Below are 17,982 nucleotides of genomic sequence, written 5' to 3'. Positions count from 1 at the left end.
AAAATAATAGATAATGAAGTCTTAGGCAAGAAAAGAAAACGGCAATAAGTCCAAGAAGATGGAGAGAGAGAGAGGAGGCATAGGTTACAAATTTAACATTTTATTAAGAGAAATATTTTAATTATAAAAAGATTCTATAAAAATAAATTTACAAACTGATGTAATTTGATGTGGTACATCATATTATAAAATTATTTTTATTATAAAATAAATTTTAACGAATCTCGTAAAATTATATTAATTTATAAATTTATTTTTATGTAATCTTTTTATATCTATAACAATTCTTATTTACTAAAGGGAGTAGAATCACCAAAGGTGTATCATCTGTTAATGTCAACACTAAAAAAACACCTCATCGATCTATCCATATCAACGCTAAAAAGTGCCATCTCTTTATCGCATTATCACCAATTATTAATTTTCATATGATCCGATATTGGCCACACATCTTTCTTTTTACCAAGAAAAGTTGCAATCCTATATAAATCTCATAGCCCTAATAGTTGAAACCTCGTACTTCCCTCTTTGAAAAGAATAAAACATTATAGGATGATTACATGAATTGGAGAACGATTACAAATTCAAGTACTCTTGTTTTTCTCTAAAAAAATAATAAAAAAAAAAGAGAGAAGAAGCTCCATATAAATGCACATTAAATTTAAGACTTGATTTGGATCTTATCTTTAAAATAATAATAACAAAAAAAAAAAAAAAAATAGATCTTTTACATAAAGGATGCCTATTCTCTTTAAATCACGACGTGGATGTATTCCCCCCAACTTAATTTAACGATAAGAAAGCTTGATTTGATATATTTTGTATTTAAAGTTAAAAACAAAAGAATTGATTTGATAGTTCTTTTTCATTTACTCCCAACCAATACTTCTGATGGAGACACAACTGGTCCTTTCTTCTTTTATTTTTTTTAATATTTAAATAAAAAAATAATAAAATAATAAAACTTTTCACGTATCAAGATCCTCGAATATTTATATTAGAAGAACGATGTCAATTACTATTTATTTTTATATTTTATATTTATAATTTTTTTATAAGATGTAGAGTTATTTTTTTATTGAGTAATACTATATACAAGTTCTAAATAGATAAATTTTTTATAAAACAATAGGTCATACTAATAAATAATAGATTTTTTATACTTTTTTAAAGTGATTTCTACTTTTTTTTACAAAAATTTATATGTGACTTGTATAATATTTGATGATAAGAATTTTTATATTTTATGTATATTTATAAAGAGTTTTACTTCTTATCATTTTTATATATTATATACTATATATTTTTTATATTTATATTTTTAAATTTATTCTTCATAAATTTATTAATTTTTTTACTTATCATTCATATATCATATATTTAATAAAAAAAAATATGATACGTGACGTGTAAAGATGATAAATAAAATTTTTTATTTATAATTAAAGCCAAGGTGTCAACAAATGAAAAAGTCAAATATTGCTCGCTCTAGGGGTATTTTAGTCTTTTTAGGACATGTAATTCTGGTTGTAGTATTCTATATTTCTAGAAGAAGAAAGAAGAATCAGACCAAGTCGCTCTCCATTTTACGCGCCAACGACGACCCAGTTATGCCCGCCACGTCTGCATCCGTCCTTCTCCTCCTTTCACACTACACACTTTTTCCGCCATGATTTTTTACAGTTTTTTTGAAGGCTATTACCAAATAAATAAATAAATAATTAAATAAAAAATATTGACATCGATATATATATATATATATATTTTGTTTTAGTGAGAAAATAAGGATTATAATTTCTTAAAACTTTGTCTAAATCTCAAGATCATGAAAACGACACTTAAAATAAAATCTATGTAATATAATTTGAGGTGAGTTTGGTAACCAAACGAAGCCTTAGTCTTAGATAATATTAAAACATAAATGTTTTTTCTTTATATTAAATCTTATTATCTTTCCATGTTAAAAGTAATTAAAATACATGTAAAAATATGATAAGTGTTACATCTATATATGTAAAAATATTTTATGATATATATTTTATAAATTAATATATCATATCAAATCATATCAATTTATTATTTTATTTTATTAAAATCTATTTGTAATTAAAAAATTTTCAAAAAATATATGTATTGAGATATTTTAGACTCTCTTTTTGATCTCTAAAGTTTAGAAAGAGAAAAAAAATACACAAAATTAATTTCATAATACTAGCATACTCAATAAATAATGTAAAATATAATTTCTATTTATATTTGTGTCACTCCAAACAAGAACTAAAAACCAAACCAAAAAAGTGTGAAAATAAAAATAGAATTGTTGGTATAAAAATGCTAAACGAGGGAGGGAGCAGTTGAGAATTAAGAGAGGGAGGCGTGTGCGGGACGTGTCTGATGCGCGTAAAAAATAAAAATAAAAAATAAAAAATAAAAAGAAAATAGGAGCAGAAAGAGAAGAGGGTATTTTAGGAAGTAAAGTGTGGTTAAGGAAGTTAATTAGTTAACTAAAATGATAATAATGGGAGGGGCAAAGGTAAAATCAAAGAGGCTCCGTACGCGGTCCACAAATCTCCCCCACGCCCATTTAAATCCCTCTCATTTCTCTCCAAAAACCCTAATTTATCCACCCCCATCTCTCTGTCTTTTGTCTGTAAAGCTTCTCAACCTCAAAATCTCGACTTTCATTGAATTCAAGCCTTTTTGATTCAATTGCTTTCAAGGATTCGAATTCAATTGTGGGAATTTTTTGGGGGTTAGAGGTTTCTATTTGTTTATTGTCCATGTGAGAATGCCCGTTACGGACTACCAAGGTTCTTCTTCTGCATTCGATCTCGGACGTTCCATCCTCAGCCTCCGACGTGATCCGGTCGTCCACTCCATGGAACCGGCCCGCGACGCCAGCAGCTTGGAGATGGACCCCGAGGCCTTCCAGAAGCAGGTAGCTGACCGGTTCGCCGATTTGTCATCTGCCAGCGCCGACGAGTTGCTTTCCCTGGCTTGGGTGAGGAAGCTTCTGGATGCGTTCCTTTGTTGCCACGAGGAATTTAGGATTATTCTGTTCAATCATAGGGCTTTGGTGCTGCGGCCCCCTGTGGATCGGTTGGTTTCGGATTATTTTGAGCGGAGCGTGAAGGCTCTTGACGTGTGCAACGCAATTCGCGATGGGATTGAGCAGATCCGCCAATGGCAGAAGCTGATCGAGATCGTTTTGTGCGCTCTCGATAACCGCAAAACTCTCGGCGAGGGCCAATTCCGTCGCGCCAACAAGGCGCTCATCGATTTGGCTATTGCCATGCTCGACGAGAAGGACCCCAACGCCACGATCTCGCACCGGAACCGATCGTTTGGAAGGAGCAACAACTCATCCTCTTCCTCGACGACGGCTCATCACCATAGCCACCATCAAAACCGTTCCTTGGGGCATTTCCGGTCGCTGTCGTGGAGCGTATCGCGGTCGTGGTCGGCGGCGCGGCAGCTCCAGGTGATTGGGAACAATTTGACGGCTCCGAAAGGGAACGAGCTCGTGGCTACGAACGGCCTCGCTGCACCCGTCTTTACCATGAATTCGGTGCTGCTGTTCGTAATGTGGGCTCTGGTGGCGGCTATTCCGTGCCAGGACCGTGGTTTGCAGGTGCACTTCAATATCCCGAGGCAGTTCTTGTGGGCGGGGCCGATCCTCTCACTGCACGAGCGGATTCTTGACGAGTCAAAGAAGCGGGACAGGAAGAACGCGTGCGGCCTGTTGAGGGAGATTCATCAGATTGAGAAATGCGCTAGGGCGCTTAGCGAATTGGCGGATTCGGTTCAGTTCCCATTGGTGGAGGAGAAGGAAGGGGAGGTGAGGCAGAGAGTGGAGGAGTTCTCTCAAGTTTACGAGCCGTTGAAAGTGGGATTGGACCCATTGGGGCGACAGGTGAGAGAATTGTTTCACATGATTGTGCGGAGCCGAACGGAGGGGCTTGACTCTTCGGGTGGAAGGCCCAACAATCCTGCATAGAGGAAGAAGGTGATGATTTGGTGTTCAATTTCAAAATGAGGTAGACTTTTCGAATTTGGTGAATGCACAAGAAGATGATGACTATCATGAAGAGGAAGAACACGGGAGGGACAAGAGGACAGGTTACGATTCGATTGAGAAGAATGAGATCAGTGGTGTGTCAGGAATAAACTGGGTAAGGACTAAGGTGGACAAGTTTCTGTATTTATCACCATAGATTTTGTGTAAAGCTGGAAAAAAAAAAGGGAATGGACCCCTTCTGTCCATGGTTATCTGCATTCTGGGTTTTGTCTTTGCTTATATTGTATAATCGAATTGCTAGGCGAGCTGTTGCATCTTCGTGTTGTAGCTGATTTTCTGTTAATGAACACACATGTGTCTCTCTTTGAGCCATGGTACATGAACTTCTGTTGTGGAAATAGCCTGTTGTTGTGGAGTTTTGTTATTAGAGCCTTAATGCATTTCAAATTTGTAGTGCGGAAAATGGTGTTGTTTGTGTACAAATCTCTTTGGAGAAGGGGTTATAAACGGAGAGAATAACTGGAAACGCAAATTATATGGGAGTTTTTGCATGGAATTCATTCCCATACTTCACCGGAAAGCTATTTTACACGAGTACTGGTATTTCTCTCATGGTGACTATATTTCTATCTAATTCCATGTACTTTTTGCGAGTGAAAAGGAGAACCAAACAAAATAAGAGTTAGCTTTCCTTGGATTCGTTCTGACACTACCAAAATTACTCAAGAAAATTAGTTGTCTGCCAGCAATGTCACCCTGTCTGCCTAGTTTCCACTACATGGTCAAGCTTCAACTCTGATTTGTTCCTAGAGAAAGAAAGAAAGCTGTTTTGGTGCTTTGTATGCTAAAAGGAAAAAAAGAATTGAAATTGTCTCTGCAGCATAATAGATGGATTAGGTTGTATTTTATGTCAAGCTTCAGCTAGTGCTGATTGAGGTTTGACCTTGACTTGGTCCTGCGTGAAGTTTATAAAATTGATGTATTTCGACACACTGCGAGTTCTTGCAACAAGAAATAAAAAAGTCTGCAACATGAAAGTGGGACGAGATTTTTATTTGTTGGTCAGCGCGCAACATCTTGACCAAGACTCGGTGCACGCCCATGATAACTTTGACTTCTATTCTATTGACTACAAGTATTCTATCAGGAGTCTTCCAAAGATGCTATCCTTTTCTGACTTCTCTGTCTTGGGTAAATAAAACATTTGCTTTCCTGCTTGTAACCTTGCTTCTTGTGACCGTCTCAGGAGGGATCAAGTGGGAGACCAAGTTGCTGTTTCGCAATCAGATGACCACGGTGAATTGAGTCGTTTCAAGCTCCTCTGCCTGACGTGGTTGCTTTTTATCCAACGGAGATTGATGTGGTTATTTTAAGGTTATATAACTTAATTCCTATGGATGCAGAACAGTGTTTTTCTGGTCCTAGTTTAGGACAGATTAATTGTATTTTGACTGCCTAGGGTTCATTGTGTTTGTTTGACAAAGTCCTTTGCTTTTTAAAGCTTCCCTCTCTCTGATAAAACGATGGTCTCTGTTCTCTCGGTCTTCTCTGTGATGCATTGTCTATCTGCTGTACCCAATTCAGCCAACAAACTTGATTTGCAATTTTCTGACTCCACGTCTATGTTTCTCTTATTCTCTTCTATGATTATTGTCATTTGGACTTCTATTTGGACAATCTATCACTTTGTTTTAAATCGTCGTCAAGGAGGACTTCCACATCTGTTGGCATTACAACATCATCTGGTTCGAAGTCAGACTAGCAGCCTTTTGCATGCATACCTACCAAATGAATTGAAGACGCTGCCAGAGCAGTCGCCTTCCTCATAACTCCTTGGCAGCTGTCATAAACATTTATAGCTTTCAATGCCAAAAGCCTTTTTTGTCGCTTGCTGGTTGGAGTTTTAAGTTTTCAACATGTGCAGTATAAATATCTGAAGAATATTTTTACAGCATGGACTATGGACGGGAATGGGATGCGGCAGAAATGTTAATTACATTATGGGCTACCAAAATCCTTAATTACTATCTTAAATTATCGCCATAAATCTGATTAGCTTTGAAGAAGTTTCATGTTCAGCACCGCTGGCTGCACTTTCTTCAAGGATAATGTCAAAAGGGTCGCTTTCTTTCGAGTTTACCTAACAATTAATGGAGATCAAACACCATACACACGTTCAACACTTGCAGAAACCTTGTACTGGATGATGTTGCTTTTCTTTCGTTCTTTCCTTTTCATTTGGAGGTATAGATTCAAAGATCGGGATCCAAATAGTTTTGTGGTAATTGAATTCAACGCAGAAGGAGAGGTCAATTACGATAATCTGAGGAACAGGCTTTGTCAGATGCATGTGAGGAGTGAAACTTTTCTGTCGTAACGAACACTGGCCAAAGTTAATTGAGCCATGGAATAGCGAGGAGTTCTTTTATTCTTTGGCTGTGAAAGTTTTTTAAAAAACAATCAGGTCACATATTCAAGAGTGATTCATTCTCAATTTTATTAAAAAATTTTATTTTTGGTGGAGAAAAACCGTGATTACAATTTTAAACTCAAATGAACCAACAAAAACATCCCAATACCAAGTCTCTACCCAGAATACGTTATTGATCTAATAGAAGAGCATCCGCTTTTATCCAAACGGAAAATACCCCTAAGAAACCGAGGTAAATCTGAGCTATTATGCCATGTTTTATTAACACCATCAGCACCAAACGAGCAAAGCCATCAGCCAAAAAATTACATTCTCTATAAACATGTTGAAAGTGGCAAACCAAACCATCAAGTAACCTTAACAACTCCTCCCAGTAGTCTTCCAAATACCAAAGGCCAGACCTTTTCTTCTTCAACCAATCTATTACTAACTTCGAATGCATCTCAATTTCCACCCTTTGTAAACCCAAAAATCTTACCATGTGTAGTCGTTGGAGCAAACCCATAAATTCAGCAAAATTAAGACTGTATACCAGTATTTATAGCAAAACCAGAGATCAAATTCCCCTTATAATCTCTGATAGCCCCTCCTGCACCCGATGCATCCGGATTCCCCAGTGAACTGCCATCAACATTCAACTTATACCAACCTTCCTCAGGCTTCGTCCACTGCACTATTTTAAAGTTTATAAACTTTCTTTTCTTAACAGGGATATTAAATAATAGCAAAATCTCCTCATCCCGTCTAGAAAAGTTGGAGGACACCTTAAGGTTTTCTCCTACTAAAGCCAATCAATATGTAATCGAACTCCAAACCGATTGGATAGACTCCTGCTTACCCTCCATTCTTTCTGTACACCGTCGAGTCCAGAGTCTCCAAGTAATAATAAAGGCAAAAGGCCAATTAATTGACCACTCTGTGAGGACTGCTTTGCACGCCTATACCAAACTTCAATTTTTTCCTTCCATGTTTTACCTTTCAATAAAGGCATTCCAAGCTTTATAGAACAAGTGCGCCAAATCTGTTCCGCAAAAGACCCAAGTGCAAAAATACCGTTCTGGTCCTCGTATCTCCCAACACTACAGCAATCACACTTTGAGACCAATGGGATTCCTGCTCTGCGAACTCGATCATCCACAGGTAGACAATTGTTTTGAGCCTTCCACATAATTAAAGACATTTTCCTTGGTACTGCAGGATGCCACAACCAATGTACCCACTGCAGTTTAGGAGCACGGGTTCGAATACAATCCCATGCTGAATGGGTGGAGAAGCTTCCTTGAGCACTCGTAGCCAAATGAGCACCTCTCTCTCCCCTATTCACTCTACCCGGTTCTTCTATAATCTGTGAAAGTTGCCTATACCTCTTACTACAGAAAACACCTAGAAATCATTAGATGCACCAAACTTTCTTCAAGTTTTTTGTCGTCTCAACATTGATCTCCTTGTTAATACCCTAAAAAGGTGCTTTCCACTTCTCTCATTCCGTTGGTACCACATCTATGCAGCATCTGAATTCATAAGGTCAAACTGGTTTGACTTTTGGACTCACGAGTTTTAGGCATTTTTACTTCGTAATATCTGTCAAGAGGGCCAACGGTCTAATGGTACCATCACAACTCCAAAACAACTGCCAGCTGTATGAACTATATCTACTTATGACATGAAGTAACAGCATGCATATGGCATACATTAACGATTTTTTATCTCTCTTAGTTATATCTCAAGGAGAATGACCATTTTGTTGATAAAGTACTTGGTCTATTGAATTGGACCCACTATTTATGATCATTAATGCAGGATTTCATCCCTCAATAGGAGCTTTGCTTCTGCTTCGGAAATTATGTGTAATAGAAATTATATGTTATAGATTGTAATTTATAGCAGTGGTTGGTAACAGAGAAATAAAGCAGCTAATGCACAAATTACTTTCTTTTTGTAGCTTTAATTATGTGAATAACAAAAGCTATAATAGAAACCAGTATGGCCGATCCTGCAACAACACAAGGAACACCGAGATTACACCTTCTTGAAACGGGCTTCTTCTCCGGAGTTGCTCCCTCACCAAGATCTTTCTCTTGTTCCGATTCACCTTCTTTCTCTTGAAGGCTTCCTTCGTTACTCGCTTCTTGAATTTCGTTTCCCAAACTGTTAGTTTTCTCTGGTTTTGTAACTTCATCTTTGCCAAGCTGCTCAACAGGTTTCTGTGGTTGCAGAGTTTCTACTTGTTCTGGTTCTTCTTGATCAGCTTTTGATTTTGTTAACTCTTGAACATCTATATGTGACATCAGATCGTGTGGTTCTCGAGGAATTTTATGTTCTGCTAGACCAGGTTCATCCTTTGTGCTCTTTTCTTCTTCCATTCCATTTGCTTCTACTTTCTCTACCTCTTGAATCTCCTGTTTGTTTGTCTGCTCTGTCCATGCAGGAAGCTCTTTACTCCAAGTTTCGATCGTAGGTTTCATGGTTCCCACTTCTGGATGTTTAGAGGTTAGCACTGTTTCTAGATTTTTGGGATCAGCTTCTCCCAATTCTCTTTCATCCGTAATCTCCTTCACTTTTTCTGATGTTTCAACAATTGGTTGAGTTTCTTTTGCAATTTTACTCTCGGGCTCTTGGGCTTCTTTCTCTCCTTTAGGCACTTTTTCAGCTACAATTGTCACTGTTTCTGGTTTCCCTCTCCCAACCTTTTCTTTCACAACCCCATCAGTTTCGTCCACCTTTTTCATCTTGGGCTGCTTAATTTTCTCCAGTACTTTCTCTCCAATGTATTCTCTCTCAGGAAACTCCTTGACTACCGTTTTTGTTGCTTCAAGTTCAAGCCCCCTTTTTCTAGCCTCCTCTTCTGCAGGTTGACTAAGGATGTCGGTCTCTTTACTTTTCTCATAAACTCGCTCTCCAACAGTGTCTTTTCTGGGAATCTCTTCAACAAACTTAGTCATTTCTGATGTCTCTTTCACCACAACCGGGTCGGTTTCATCCATTCTCTTAATCTCAGGCTCTTTAGATTCCTCCAGATTTTTTACTCCATCCTTGTCTCTTTCAGAAACCTTATTATCTACAATTTGCTCCCTTTCTGATTTTCCTGTCTTTCTCCCAACTTCATCTTCCTTCACTTCCTCAATCCCATCCCCACGAATTCCTTTTTCCCTTTTCGGCATGATGATTGTCAAGATTGATTCGTTTTCGTTGAACTTAGCCTTGATTCTATCCAAAACCACCCCATCAGGAATTTTGAAAACCTTTTTGAACACCCTGAGCTCCACCCCTTTCTTGTGTAGTATCCAACCTATCATCACTGTCTGCTGGACCCGTTTCTCCCCATGAACTGTAATTCGTGTCCCATCTTCGTTTATCTTGATATTTATGTTGTCTCTCCTAAAACCTGCTTTTGTACAAACATTTCAGTGTAACATCTTAAATCCCAAAAAATAAGAAAGCACATAAACTTTGTATACTTGTCCAACCAATTATGCATTCTACTGTAGTACTTTCTGCATAGATAGACCTATCTGGGATTAACTTATTTCAACCGTCTCTCACCCAAACGCCATTTCACAAATAGCCAAAATTCGATATAAAAGAAATTAGTAAGAGTAAAGAGATCACAGAAACAATTGACCTTTGAGGTGGACAGTGAGGATGAACATGTTGTCATCTTCACCAGACAAGAAAACAGGACCCGTTCGATCTTTCGCAAACTGAAATTCGGCTATGGAAGTGAGATCATCACTCGTTTTGGCGATCTTGAGTCCCAATTGCAGTTCCATGGCTGATTTTCCTTTCTTCTTTCTCCTTCAATGTTTTCTTTTTTCCTCCTCTTGTTGGGTGAATGAGAGATGTTTAGTCTAGAGTTGATGAAGAACAAGTAATTGGATAGATAAAGCTGGGACATTGGTGATTGCTAAGAAGGATTTCAAAAAGGAGAAACGACATGAGTAAAGCACATATTCATTGCTTCTTGATGTGGTATTTCCTCGGTAGGTATTTCCTTGGCGGGAAGCCAACGGTTTCCTTGATCCATACCAAAACATATGTGCCTATTTAATATGTTTCTATTAAAAAAAATGATAAACACACGCATTCGTATAAATATAATTTTATATGTTCGTTTGTGTACACGGATGAAGTGATTAATTATCATATACCGATCATGACGTGATTAATCAATTATTTCTTATTAGTTTTAAGTTATGAAGCTTGGGCTGTCTGAATTACAAGGGCTCCATATAATTTTTAAAGCAGATCTAGTTTTGTTCTCATGAAGCTGTGAAGAGCTTTTTTTTTTTTTTTTTTTTTTTTTTTTTTTTTTTTTTTATTTTAATTTTTGGATATATAATTCAATTTTCTCATTAATTATCCTCCAATACTATCTAGGCTAACCAATGGTAATGCTCCACGTGTTATTAAAAACTCGAATCTGACTACTTGAGTGTTCGAGATTTGTTTGCATACATTTTTCTATGATCTGTAGGAAAAATAAACGTCAGTTGTACATGAAGTTATTTAAACAGATCGACCCTTACTCTTCCCGATCTACTTCCCAACACTTCCGCTCATTTTTGCTTTCATGCGAAGTGTTTCATAGTTGTTCAAAAAAACAAAAGAAGATGTTTCATAATTGTACAGACACTGATGCTTCAATGGTCAATTAATCAAGAACCAACAAATTTTCACGAAACTTGACAACTTTTGCAAACAACGGTAAGAGAAATTTCTCAGCTATGTTGTAGTTTTAACATAATTCTAAAAGAATATTGGAATAAAAGGAAGAACAAAAACCTGCTCAAACCTTTACTTCGCCCTCTCAACCTTAAAAATGAAATCTTATGTCATTATGAATGTAATAAGCAATAGAAATAGTTAGTGATCTTTATTGCAATTCTATGTCCCTATTTTTAGAATGTAAAGTTCGAGTCTACTTCCATACCGTTGAGAGATTTTTAGAGAAGGTAGTAGTGTTTGTAAAGAAAATAACTTCCATGGCAAAATGGCCCAGCAAGAATCACATTCTCTTTACCATTTTTCTTTTATTCCTTTTTAGTTTATCTTAATTTCTTCTTTTCTTTTCTCAAGACATAATGAAATGCTAGTGAGTTACTGTTGTAGAAGTGAATCTGCACTTGCTTACATATATCCTTTCTTGAGATTGGTTTGAAGGTAGGAATGCATGTGAAGAAAAGAACATAATTGACGAAATTGCCAAGAAAGAACTAGATCCTCATTTTCTTGCAAAATGAGTTTAGACTCCTATAAGTAGACACAAGACATGATGGTCGTTCCCATCATGCTTGTGATTTCTATCTAAACTACATTTTGCTCAAAATCGCTTTGCTGCACTGCACTTGTTTTCCAAGCTCACTTTTCTCAAATCCATACCTACAGTTCTATATACATACTTCTCTGTTTTCTAGAGAAGGCCGTAGAGGTTAGTACTTAGTCCCATAAACTTTCCCTTCTTCGTTTCGATGTTTCTCTATCATGTTTTTGTTTCAATTCTCTGGTAATTTCTTTTTTCTATGTAATACTTTTTGGATATGTAATTGTGAATATATAAATGGCAAATAATGTCTCGTAGACTATTGTTCCTCCTTGGCATATATTGATTTCAAGGCTTTGTTTTCATTTTTTTGGTTGACTTTAGACTTGTATTCTTGCATCACATATAGCTAGGCCTGCCAGTCAGGTACTGATACCCAACCCCTGCCTAGGGCGAGCAGGCGGGTTGGCGTGCGAGCACCTAACTATAAATAATATGCTTTTCTCTCTCATTTATCTCATTCCCAGTTCTTGGCCATCTTCCCTTCCTCTCCTCTCCTCTTTTCCACTCTTATCTCCTCTTCTCTTTTCTTGTTTCTTTCCCCCCCTTCCTTTCATGCCTCAATGGTTGCTCACTGTCCTCTCTTCTCTCTCATTTCTCCTCTCCTCTATCTTCTTTTCTTCTTTTTCTTCTCATCCTCCTCCTCTAAGCCAGCTTTTCTCTCCATTTTCGTGGGTCACGACTCATGACTTACGGCCAAGCCGCAGTCTATATCGGTAAGACCACAACTTAGCCATGAGTCTCTACGGCTGCGACTGTGGCTTTATAAGTAAAGACTCACGGCTGAGACTATGGGTTTGCGAGTTTTATAACCATGAGACCCATGGTTACAGCCATGGGTCATAGATCTTTAGATTTGTGTCGAGATATGTGCGATTTGTAACTTTGTTTTGGTTTTTTTTGTTAGATTTGTGCGATTTTCTGATTATATGTGATTTTGTTGGTTTTTTATTTAATGAAAAATGTGTACTTGTCGGACGGGATGGCTGGACGGTGGGTGGCTGTGTCAATCTGACTGCTCAGCTGGTGGATGCGGACTGTCACCTTGTCTAAGTAGGGACGAGATGCGAGGGTAGATTTAGTATTAGTTTGGGTAATGAGATGAGATGATAAATTCTCAAAACTTCTCACAATTTTCTTCTCAAACATCACTCAAACATAAAATACTTTTTAATTTCAAATCTTCAATTTTTTTTTATCTAATCATTATAACTTTTACAAACTTCAAAACTAAACTAAAAAACAAAATAACTTTTTTTCTCTCATTTCTCAAAACCCAATAAAATATCTTAACTCAAATGATTTCATTGTTATTCAATGTATTTACAAAATTTTAAGATACTCAAAATGTCCAAATAACCCTTAGTCACTTGGTCCAGGGAAGGTGTGGGATGAGTTGAGATGAATTAATATTAAAGTTATGAGTTATAAAACTTGTAGTTCCATTAGCGCAATTTTGAATCTTTAAAACCTTGTTTGTTTTCACAGATGAGATGAGATTGATTGATATTAAAGTTAAAAATTGAATAAATATTGTTAGAAAATATTATTCTAATATTATTTTTGTTTTGAAATGTGAAAAGGTTGAATTGTTTATTTTATTTTGTATGGAAATTTGAAAAAGTTGTAATGATTAAACAAGATGAGATGAGTTGAGAAGAGTTGTGAAAACACGATGACTAAGTTACAAATTCACGACAATGACAGTAGTTTTGGGTCGTCGAGAGGTACGAACGATTTCAGCACGAGAGGAAGGAGAATTTAGGGTAGGTTTGGGGCCTTAGATGAGACACAAGATTCTCATCTGATCTCATTTCATCTCATCCTATCTTATTATCAAGCATAACTTAAATATAAAATTTTTAAACTAATTATTATAACTTTTTCAAACTAATCATTATAACTTTTTCAAATTTTCAAATAAACGGGATGGACAAGTGAAATGCCAGGCAAATGGGGTATCGATCCAGCTAACTCTTAACTCTCAATCTAACCATTTTTTTTTTCAAATATTTTTTTAAATTAATTAAAAACTAGTTCATACCTAACATCATCTACTAAAGAACCATAAGAAGTCAGCAACTCTTCTTCACTAGAAATTGACAAGATGACCTCTTTTGCATCTCCTTCGAATTCTACTTTCTGAAGCTGAAGATCATTGCACAGCTCCACTATTGTCCTCAAAGCTTGACATTTTGCAATGACTGCCTTTTCTACATATCCTTTCTGATTACACACAGCAGCTAAAACCTTCCTAGTCTCATCTCTAATTATAATCCCTATTCCCATTTTCTTTCTTTTTTGATCCAAAGAAGCATCCCAATTAATTTTGACATATCCACAATCTGATTTTTCCCAACTCAAAGTGTCTGCACCTCTAACCTGCTCTTGTCTGTCTGAATTGCCCAAAGTCTGCACTACTTGGTAGTCCTTTACAATAGTCTTAGCAGATAGCATAAGTCTATTAGGACATTCCATTCTATTTTCAAAGACCACACCATTCTTTCGAAACCAAACATTTCTAAGGGTTGCCGCCATCTCCTCCAATTGGCCCTTATTTAGAGAATTCCTTCATTTATCCCACAATAGCAGAAAATCATTTTCAAATCTGCTCCACTTTTCAGTGTTAGATAGTCAATTTAATTTTTGAAAAGGATGATTACAAAAAAAAAGTGTTTGAAATAGTCAATTTTTTTTTTTTTTTTTTAACTCTTATGATATGAAACTGGTTATTTTAATTTGTAAGCCTAAGACCAAAATCATTTTTTTTCCCCTAAAGCTGGACTACATGGGTTTAAAGCGGGCTTGGGATTTCTTAAGAAAAAATAATTTTGGCCTTAGGCTTACAAACTACAATAAGCAGTCCATTTAGTGATTTTTCTAAATATCAATGCTGCAACAAAGGGCCAACTTTATAGATTAAGCCCATTGTGCCCCAAAAGTGGTCATCTTTATACCAAAGGGCCAAAACCCATTAATAAGGACATATACTACTCTACTTTTCTCGTTATGTGTGATATTCAGAAAAACTATTCATTTTGATTTGGTATTTCTTTAATATTATTCTTTTGCCCCAATTTTCTACTGATTTTTTTTTTTTGGTTTTTTGGTGTTTTGCTTCTTTGATCTGTAAACGAGCAGAGCCAGACTTTGTCTTGTTATTTAACAAATAAGTAAAAAATAAAAATAAAAATACAAAAACAGAAAACTACTTTTGAAAAAATGGAAATTCTTTTTTCAATTGTTGGAAAAATAGGAGAATACTTGGTTCTTCCAATCGGAGAACAAATTGGCTATCTTATTTCCTACAAGAGCAGTATTATGATTCTTGAAGAGAATTTTTCGAAGCTAAGTCAGAAGAAGGAGGCGGTACAACAATCTGTTGATGGAGCCCAATGGAATCAAGAAGTAGTCTCAAGTGAAGTTAAGACATGGCTGACAAATGTGGAGAAAAAAGTTGAAGTGCGAAAATTCCTTGAAGAAGATGTCAAAACTAATAGGATGTGGTTGAATGGTTGGTGTCTTGATCTGAAGCTCCGCTATTCCTTGGGCAAGAAAGCTCAGAAGAATACTCGAGCCATCGTTGCATTGTTAGAAGAAGGTAGAAAATATGATAGGGTATTCAATATTGCACCTCCATTGAAAGTGCGATCATCATCCATAGAACGGTTTAAGGATTTTGAATCATGAAAAGCAATGACTCGAAATGTTTTGGAGGCTTTAAGGGATGAAAAAATCGACATGATTGCATTATGTGGTATGGGAGGGATTGGCAAGACGGAAATGGCAAAAGAGATAGCTAGAAGAGCCAAAGCTAATGGTTTATTCCATGAAGTTGCCATTGCAGTGGTGTCTCAAAGTCCAAACTTGACAAAGATTCAAGGTGAACTTGCCAAAATGCTAGGCCCGAGACTTGATCCAGAGAGTTTACATGGAAGATCAGATGAATTATATTCGAGATTGACGAAGAGTAAGAGCGTCCTTGTGATATTGGATGATGTTTGGGAACCAATTGATCTTGAGGCTATTGGAGTTTACCATGCAGTTAAAGAAAAGAGCTGTAAAATCTTGTTGACTTCAAGAAGTGAAGAAACTTGCAATCAGATGAGATTTCAAAAGATTTTTCCAATTGGACTTTTATCCGAAGAAGAAGCTTGGAATCTGTTCGGAGAGATGGCAGGTGATTGTATCAATACTCCCAATCTAATCTCAATTGTAGAACAAGTTTTGAAGGAATGTGCACGTTTGCCCATTGCTATTGTGACGGTTGGAAGTGCTCTTAGCAACAAAAGAGATGAATATGAGTGGAAAGCTGCACTTGACCAACTTTAAATGTCTAACCCACAAAATATCCCCGGTATGCATCCAAAGGTATATTCCAGCATAGAGTTCAGTTACAATTATTTACGAAGTGACGAAGCCAAATCATGCTTTTTGCTATGTTGTTTGTATCCCGAAGATTATGATGTGCCAATTGAACATTTAGTCAGGTATGGAGTTGCAAAAAGGTTTCTTAAAGGCTTTAGTACTGTGGAACAAACAAGAGCACATGTGAACACAATAGTTCGAAATCTTCAAAGATCAAATCTCTTGTTGGGTAGCTACAAGGACGAATGTGTCAAAATGCATGATATTGTGCGAGATGTTGCCATATCAATTGCATCCAGAGACGAACATGGTTTTATGGTTGAGTTGGATAGAAGACTTGAAGAATGGCCACAGAGGGATACATATGACAGTTATACCACAATTTCTCTTTTACTTGGAGAAATGAGAGGGCATCCTAATGGGTTGAAGTATCCCAAACTTCAATTTTTGCGACTATCATGTTTAGAAGATTCAAAAAAGTTCCCAGGCAATTTATTTAATGGTATGAATGAGCTAAAGATGTTGTCTTTGCAAGAAGGTTGCTTCTCCTTGACGTCATTGTCACCATCAATCCAGATCCTCAAGAACCTTCGGATGCTGAATTTGGAGAGTTGTCGCTTAGGAGATGTGTCGGCAATTGGAACTCTTGGAAAACTAGAAATTCTTGGTTTTCGTGATTCCAAGATCGAGGAGTTGCCGCGTGAAATAGGAAATCTTAGCCAATTAAAGTTGCTGGATATGAAGAGATGCTATTCTCTACAGCAAATTGTAGCTGGTGTCTTATCTCGTTTATCTCGTCTACAGGAGTTGTATATGGGAGACTTTGAGAATTGGCAACCTAAGACATTATGACATGTATAATTGTAAGGGTTTTGAAAATATATTTTGGTCGGGCATGGTGAGAGATTTGGTTCAACTCAAATCTTTAGAGGTTTTTCGTTGTGAAAAGATACAAGAAATTTTTTCAAAGGAAGGAGAAGATGGTGATGTCACTACATTGCCAAAGTTGGAGAAAATACATCTATTTTCCTTACCAAGGCTCACTGGTATCTGCAAATCCATGGACTCAGTTGAGGTATGTTCTCCCAATTAACAGTACATCTATGATTCATATTATATATGGATTACTTCAAAGATCAAATCTCTTGAAAATTTCTAAAAAGTTAACGGTTTTATACTACTGCTGGAAAAATCTAGCTTTCTTGCTCGAAAAATTTGCAATTTAGAAATATGATTTTCGTTGGGAATAAACATCTTATTAATTTCCTATCTTAAGGATATACATTATATATATTTGAAAACTACTACACACAGCATTGTAATGGTTGAATTAATGGATTAAACAGGTTGAAGGAGGAGGTGGCAACACTTCATCAACAACCATCTCTCATAAACTATTTTCATCCAACACCATTTTCCGGTTTCCCAATTTGGTAAAGCTTGATGTTGATGAATGTGAATCACTAAAAGTGGTATTTGATTTGGAAGGACTTAAGTTCATAGAGAACCGCCAGCCCGTCGTAGCACTTTCTCAATTAAGAAGTCTAGATTTACAGTACTTAACTCGGATTACACGTGTGGAAGAATATTCCAAGAGGATTTCAAGGCTTTCAAAACTTAATATCAATTAAAATCTCTCAATGTCAAAGTTTGAGAAGTTTGCTTCCTGTTGCTGTTGCAAAACTACTTGTGTTCAACTTCAAACCATACAAATACATAGTTGCAAATTGATGGAAAATATTATTCAAAGAGAGGACGAAGGTGGAGAAGAAAACAAAGCAGACATCATTGTATTCCCTCAAACTCATTCCTTCCAACTAAGTGAGGTAGAAAATCTTGTGAGTT

General features: G+C 36.4%; 2 protein-coding genes and 1 pseudogene across 2 annotated transcripts; 2 read left to right on the top strand and 1 right to left on the bottom strand.

The window, feature by feature from the left end:
- The first annotated feature begins 2,558 nt into the window (after positions 1–2,558).
- LOC121244396 (protein ROH1-like) lies at positions 2,559–5,630 on the top strand. Its single transcript, XM_041142461.1, has 2 exons — positions 2,559–4,172; positions 5,265–5,630. Exon 1 carries the CDS (start codon positions 2,789–2,791, stop codon positions 3,995–3,997), a length of 1,209 nt encoding a protein of 402 aa, XP_040998395.1. The 5' UTR covers positions 2,559–2,788; the 3' UTR covers positions 3,998–4,172; positions 5,265–5,630.
- A 2,660-nt stretch (positions 5,631–8,290) lies between these two features.
- LOC121244519 (zinc finger CCCH domain-containing protein 13-like) lies at positions 8,291–10,411 on the bottom strand. The gene is made up of 2 exons (XM_041142625.1): positions 10,072–10,411; positions 8,291–9,834 (listed from the first exon to the last, which is right to left on the bottom strand). The coding sequence occupies exons 1-2, from the start codon at positions 10,217–10,219 to the stop codon at positions 8,375–8,377; spliced, it is 1,608 nt and encodes a 535-aa protein (XP_040998559.1). The 5' UTR covers positions 10,220–10,411; the 3' UTR covers positions 8,291–8,374.
- Positions 10,412–14,959: 4,548 nt separating this feature from the next.
- LOC121244760 lies at positions 14,960–16,989 on the top strand (annotated as a pseudogene).
- The last annotated feature ends 993 nt before the right edge of the window (positions 16,990–17,982 follow it).

The sequence above is a fragment of the Juglans microcarpa x Juglans regia genome, chromosome 8S (genome assembly GCF_004785595.1).
Source record: "Juglans microcarpa x Juglans regia isolate MS1-56 chromosome 8S, Jm3101_v1.0, whole genome shotgun sequence".
NCBI lineage: Eukaryota > Viridiplantae > Streptophyta > Magnoliopsida > Fagales > Juglandaceae > Juglans > Juglans microcarpa x Juglans regia.
The sequence above is the reverse complement of the archived record's forward strand: the minus strand, read 5'-3'. Positions and strand labels throughout refer to the sequence as shown.

Bases quoted from the DNA above. Each gene is read 5' to 3' on its own strand.
- LOC121244396 (XM_041142461.1), top strand. From the start codon at position 2,789: ATGCCCGTTACGGACTACCAAGGTTCTTCTTCTGCATTCGATCTCGGA.
- LOC121244519 (XM_041142625.1), bottom strand. From the start codon at position 10,219: ATGGAACTGCAATTGGGACTCAAGATCGCCAAAACGAGTGATGATCTC. The intron at 9,835-10,071 runs GTCAATTGTTTC...GTACAAAAGCAG, and splicing joins CCTCACTGTCCACCTCAAAG to GTTTTAGGAGAGACAACATA.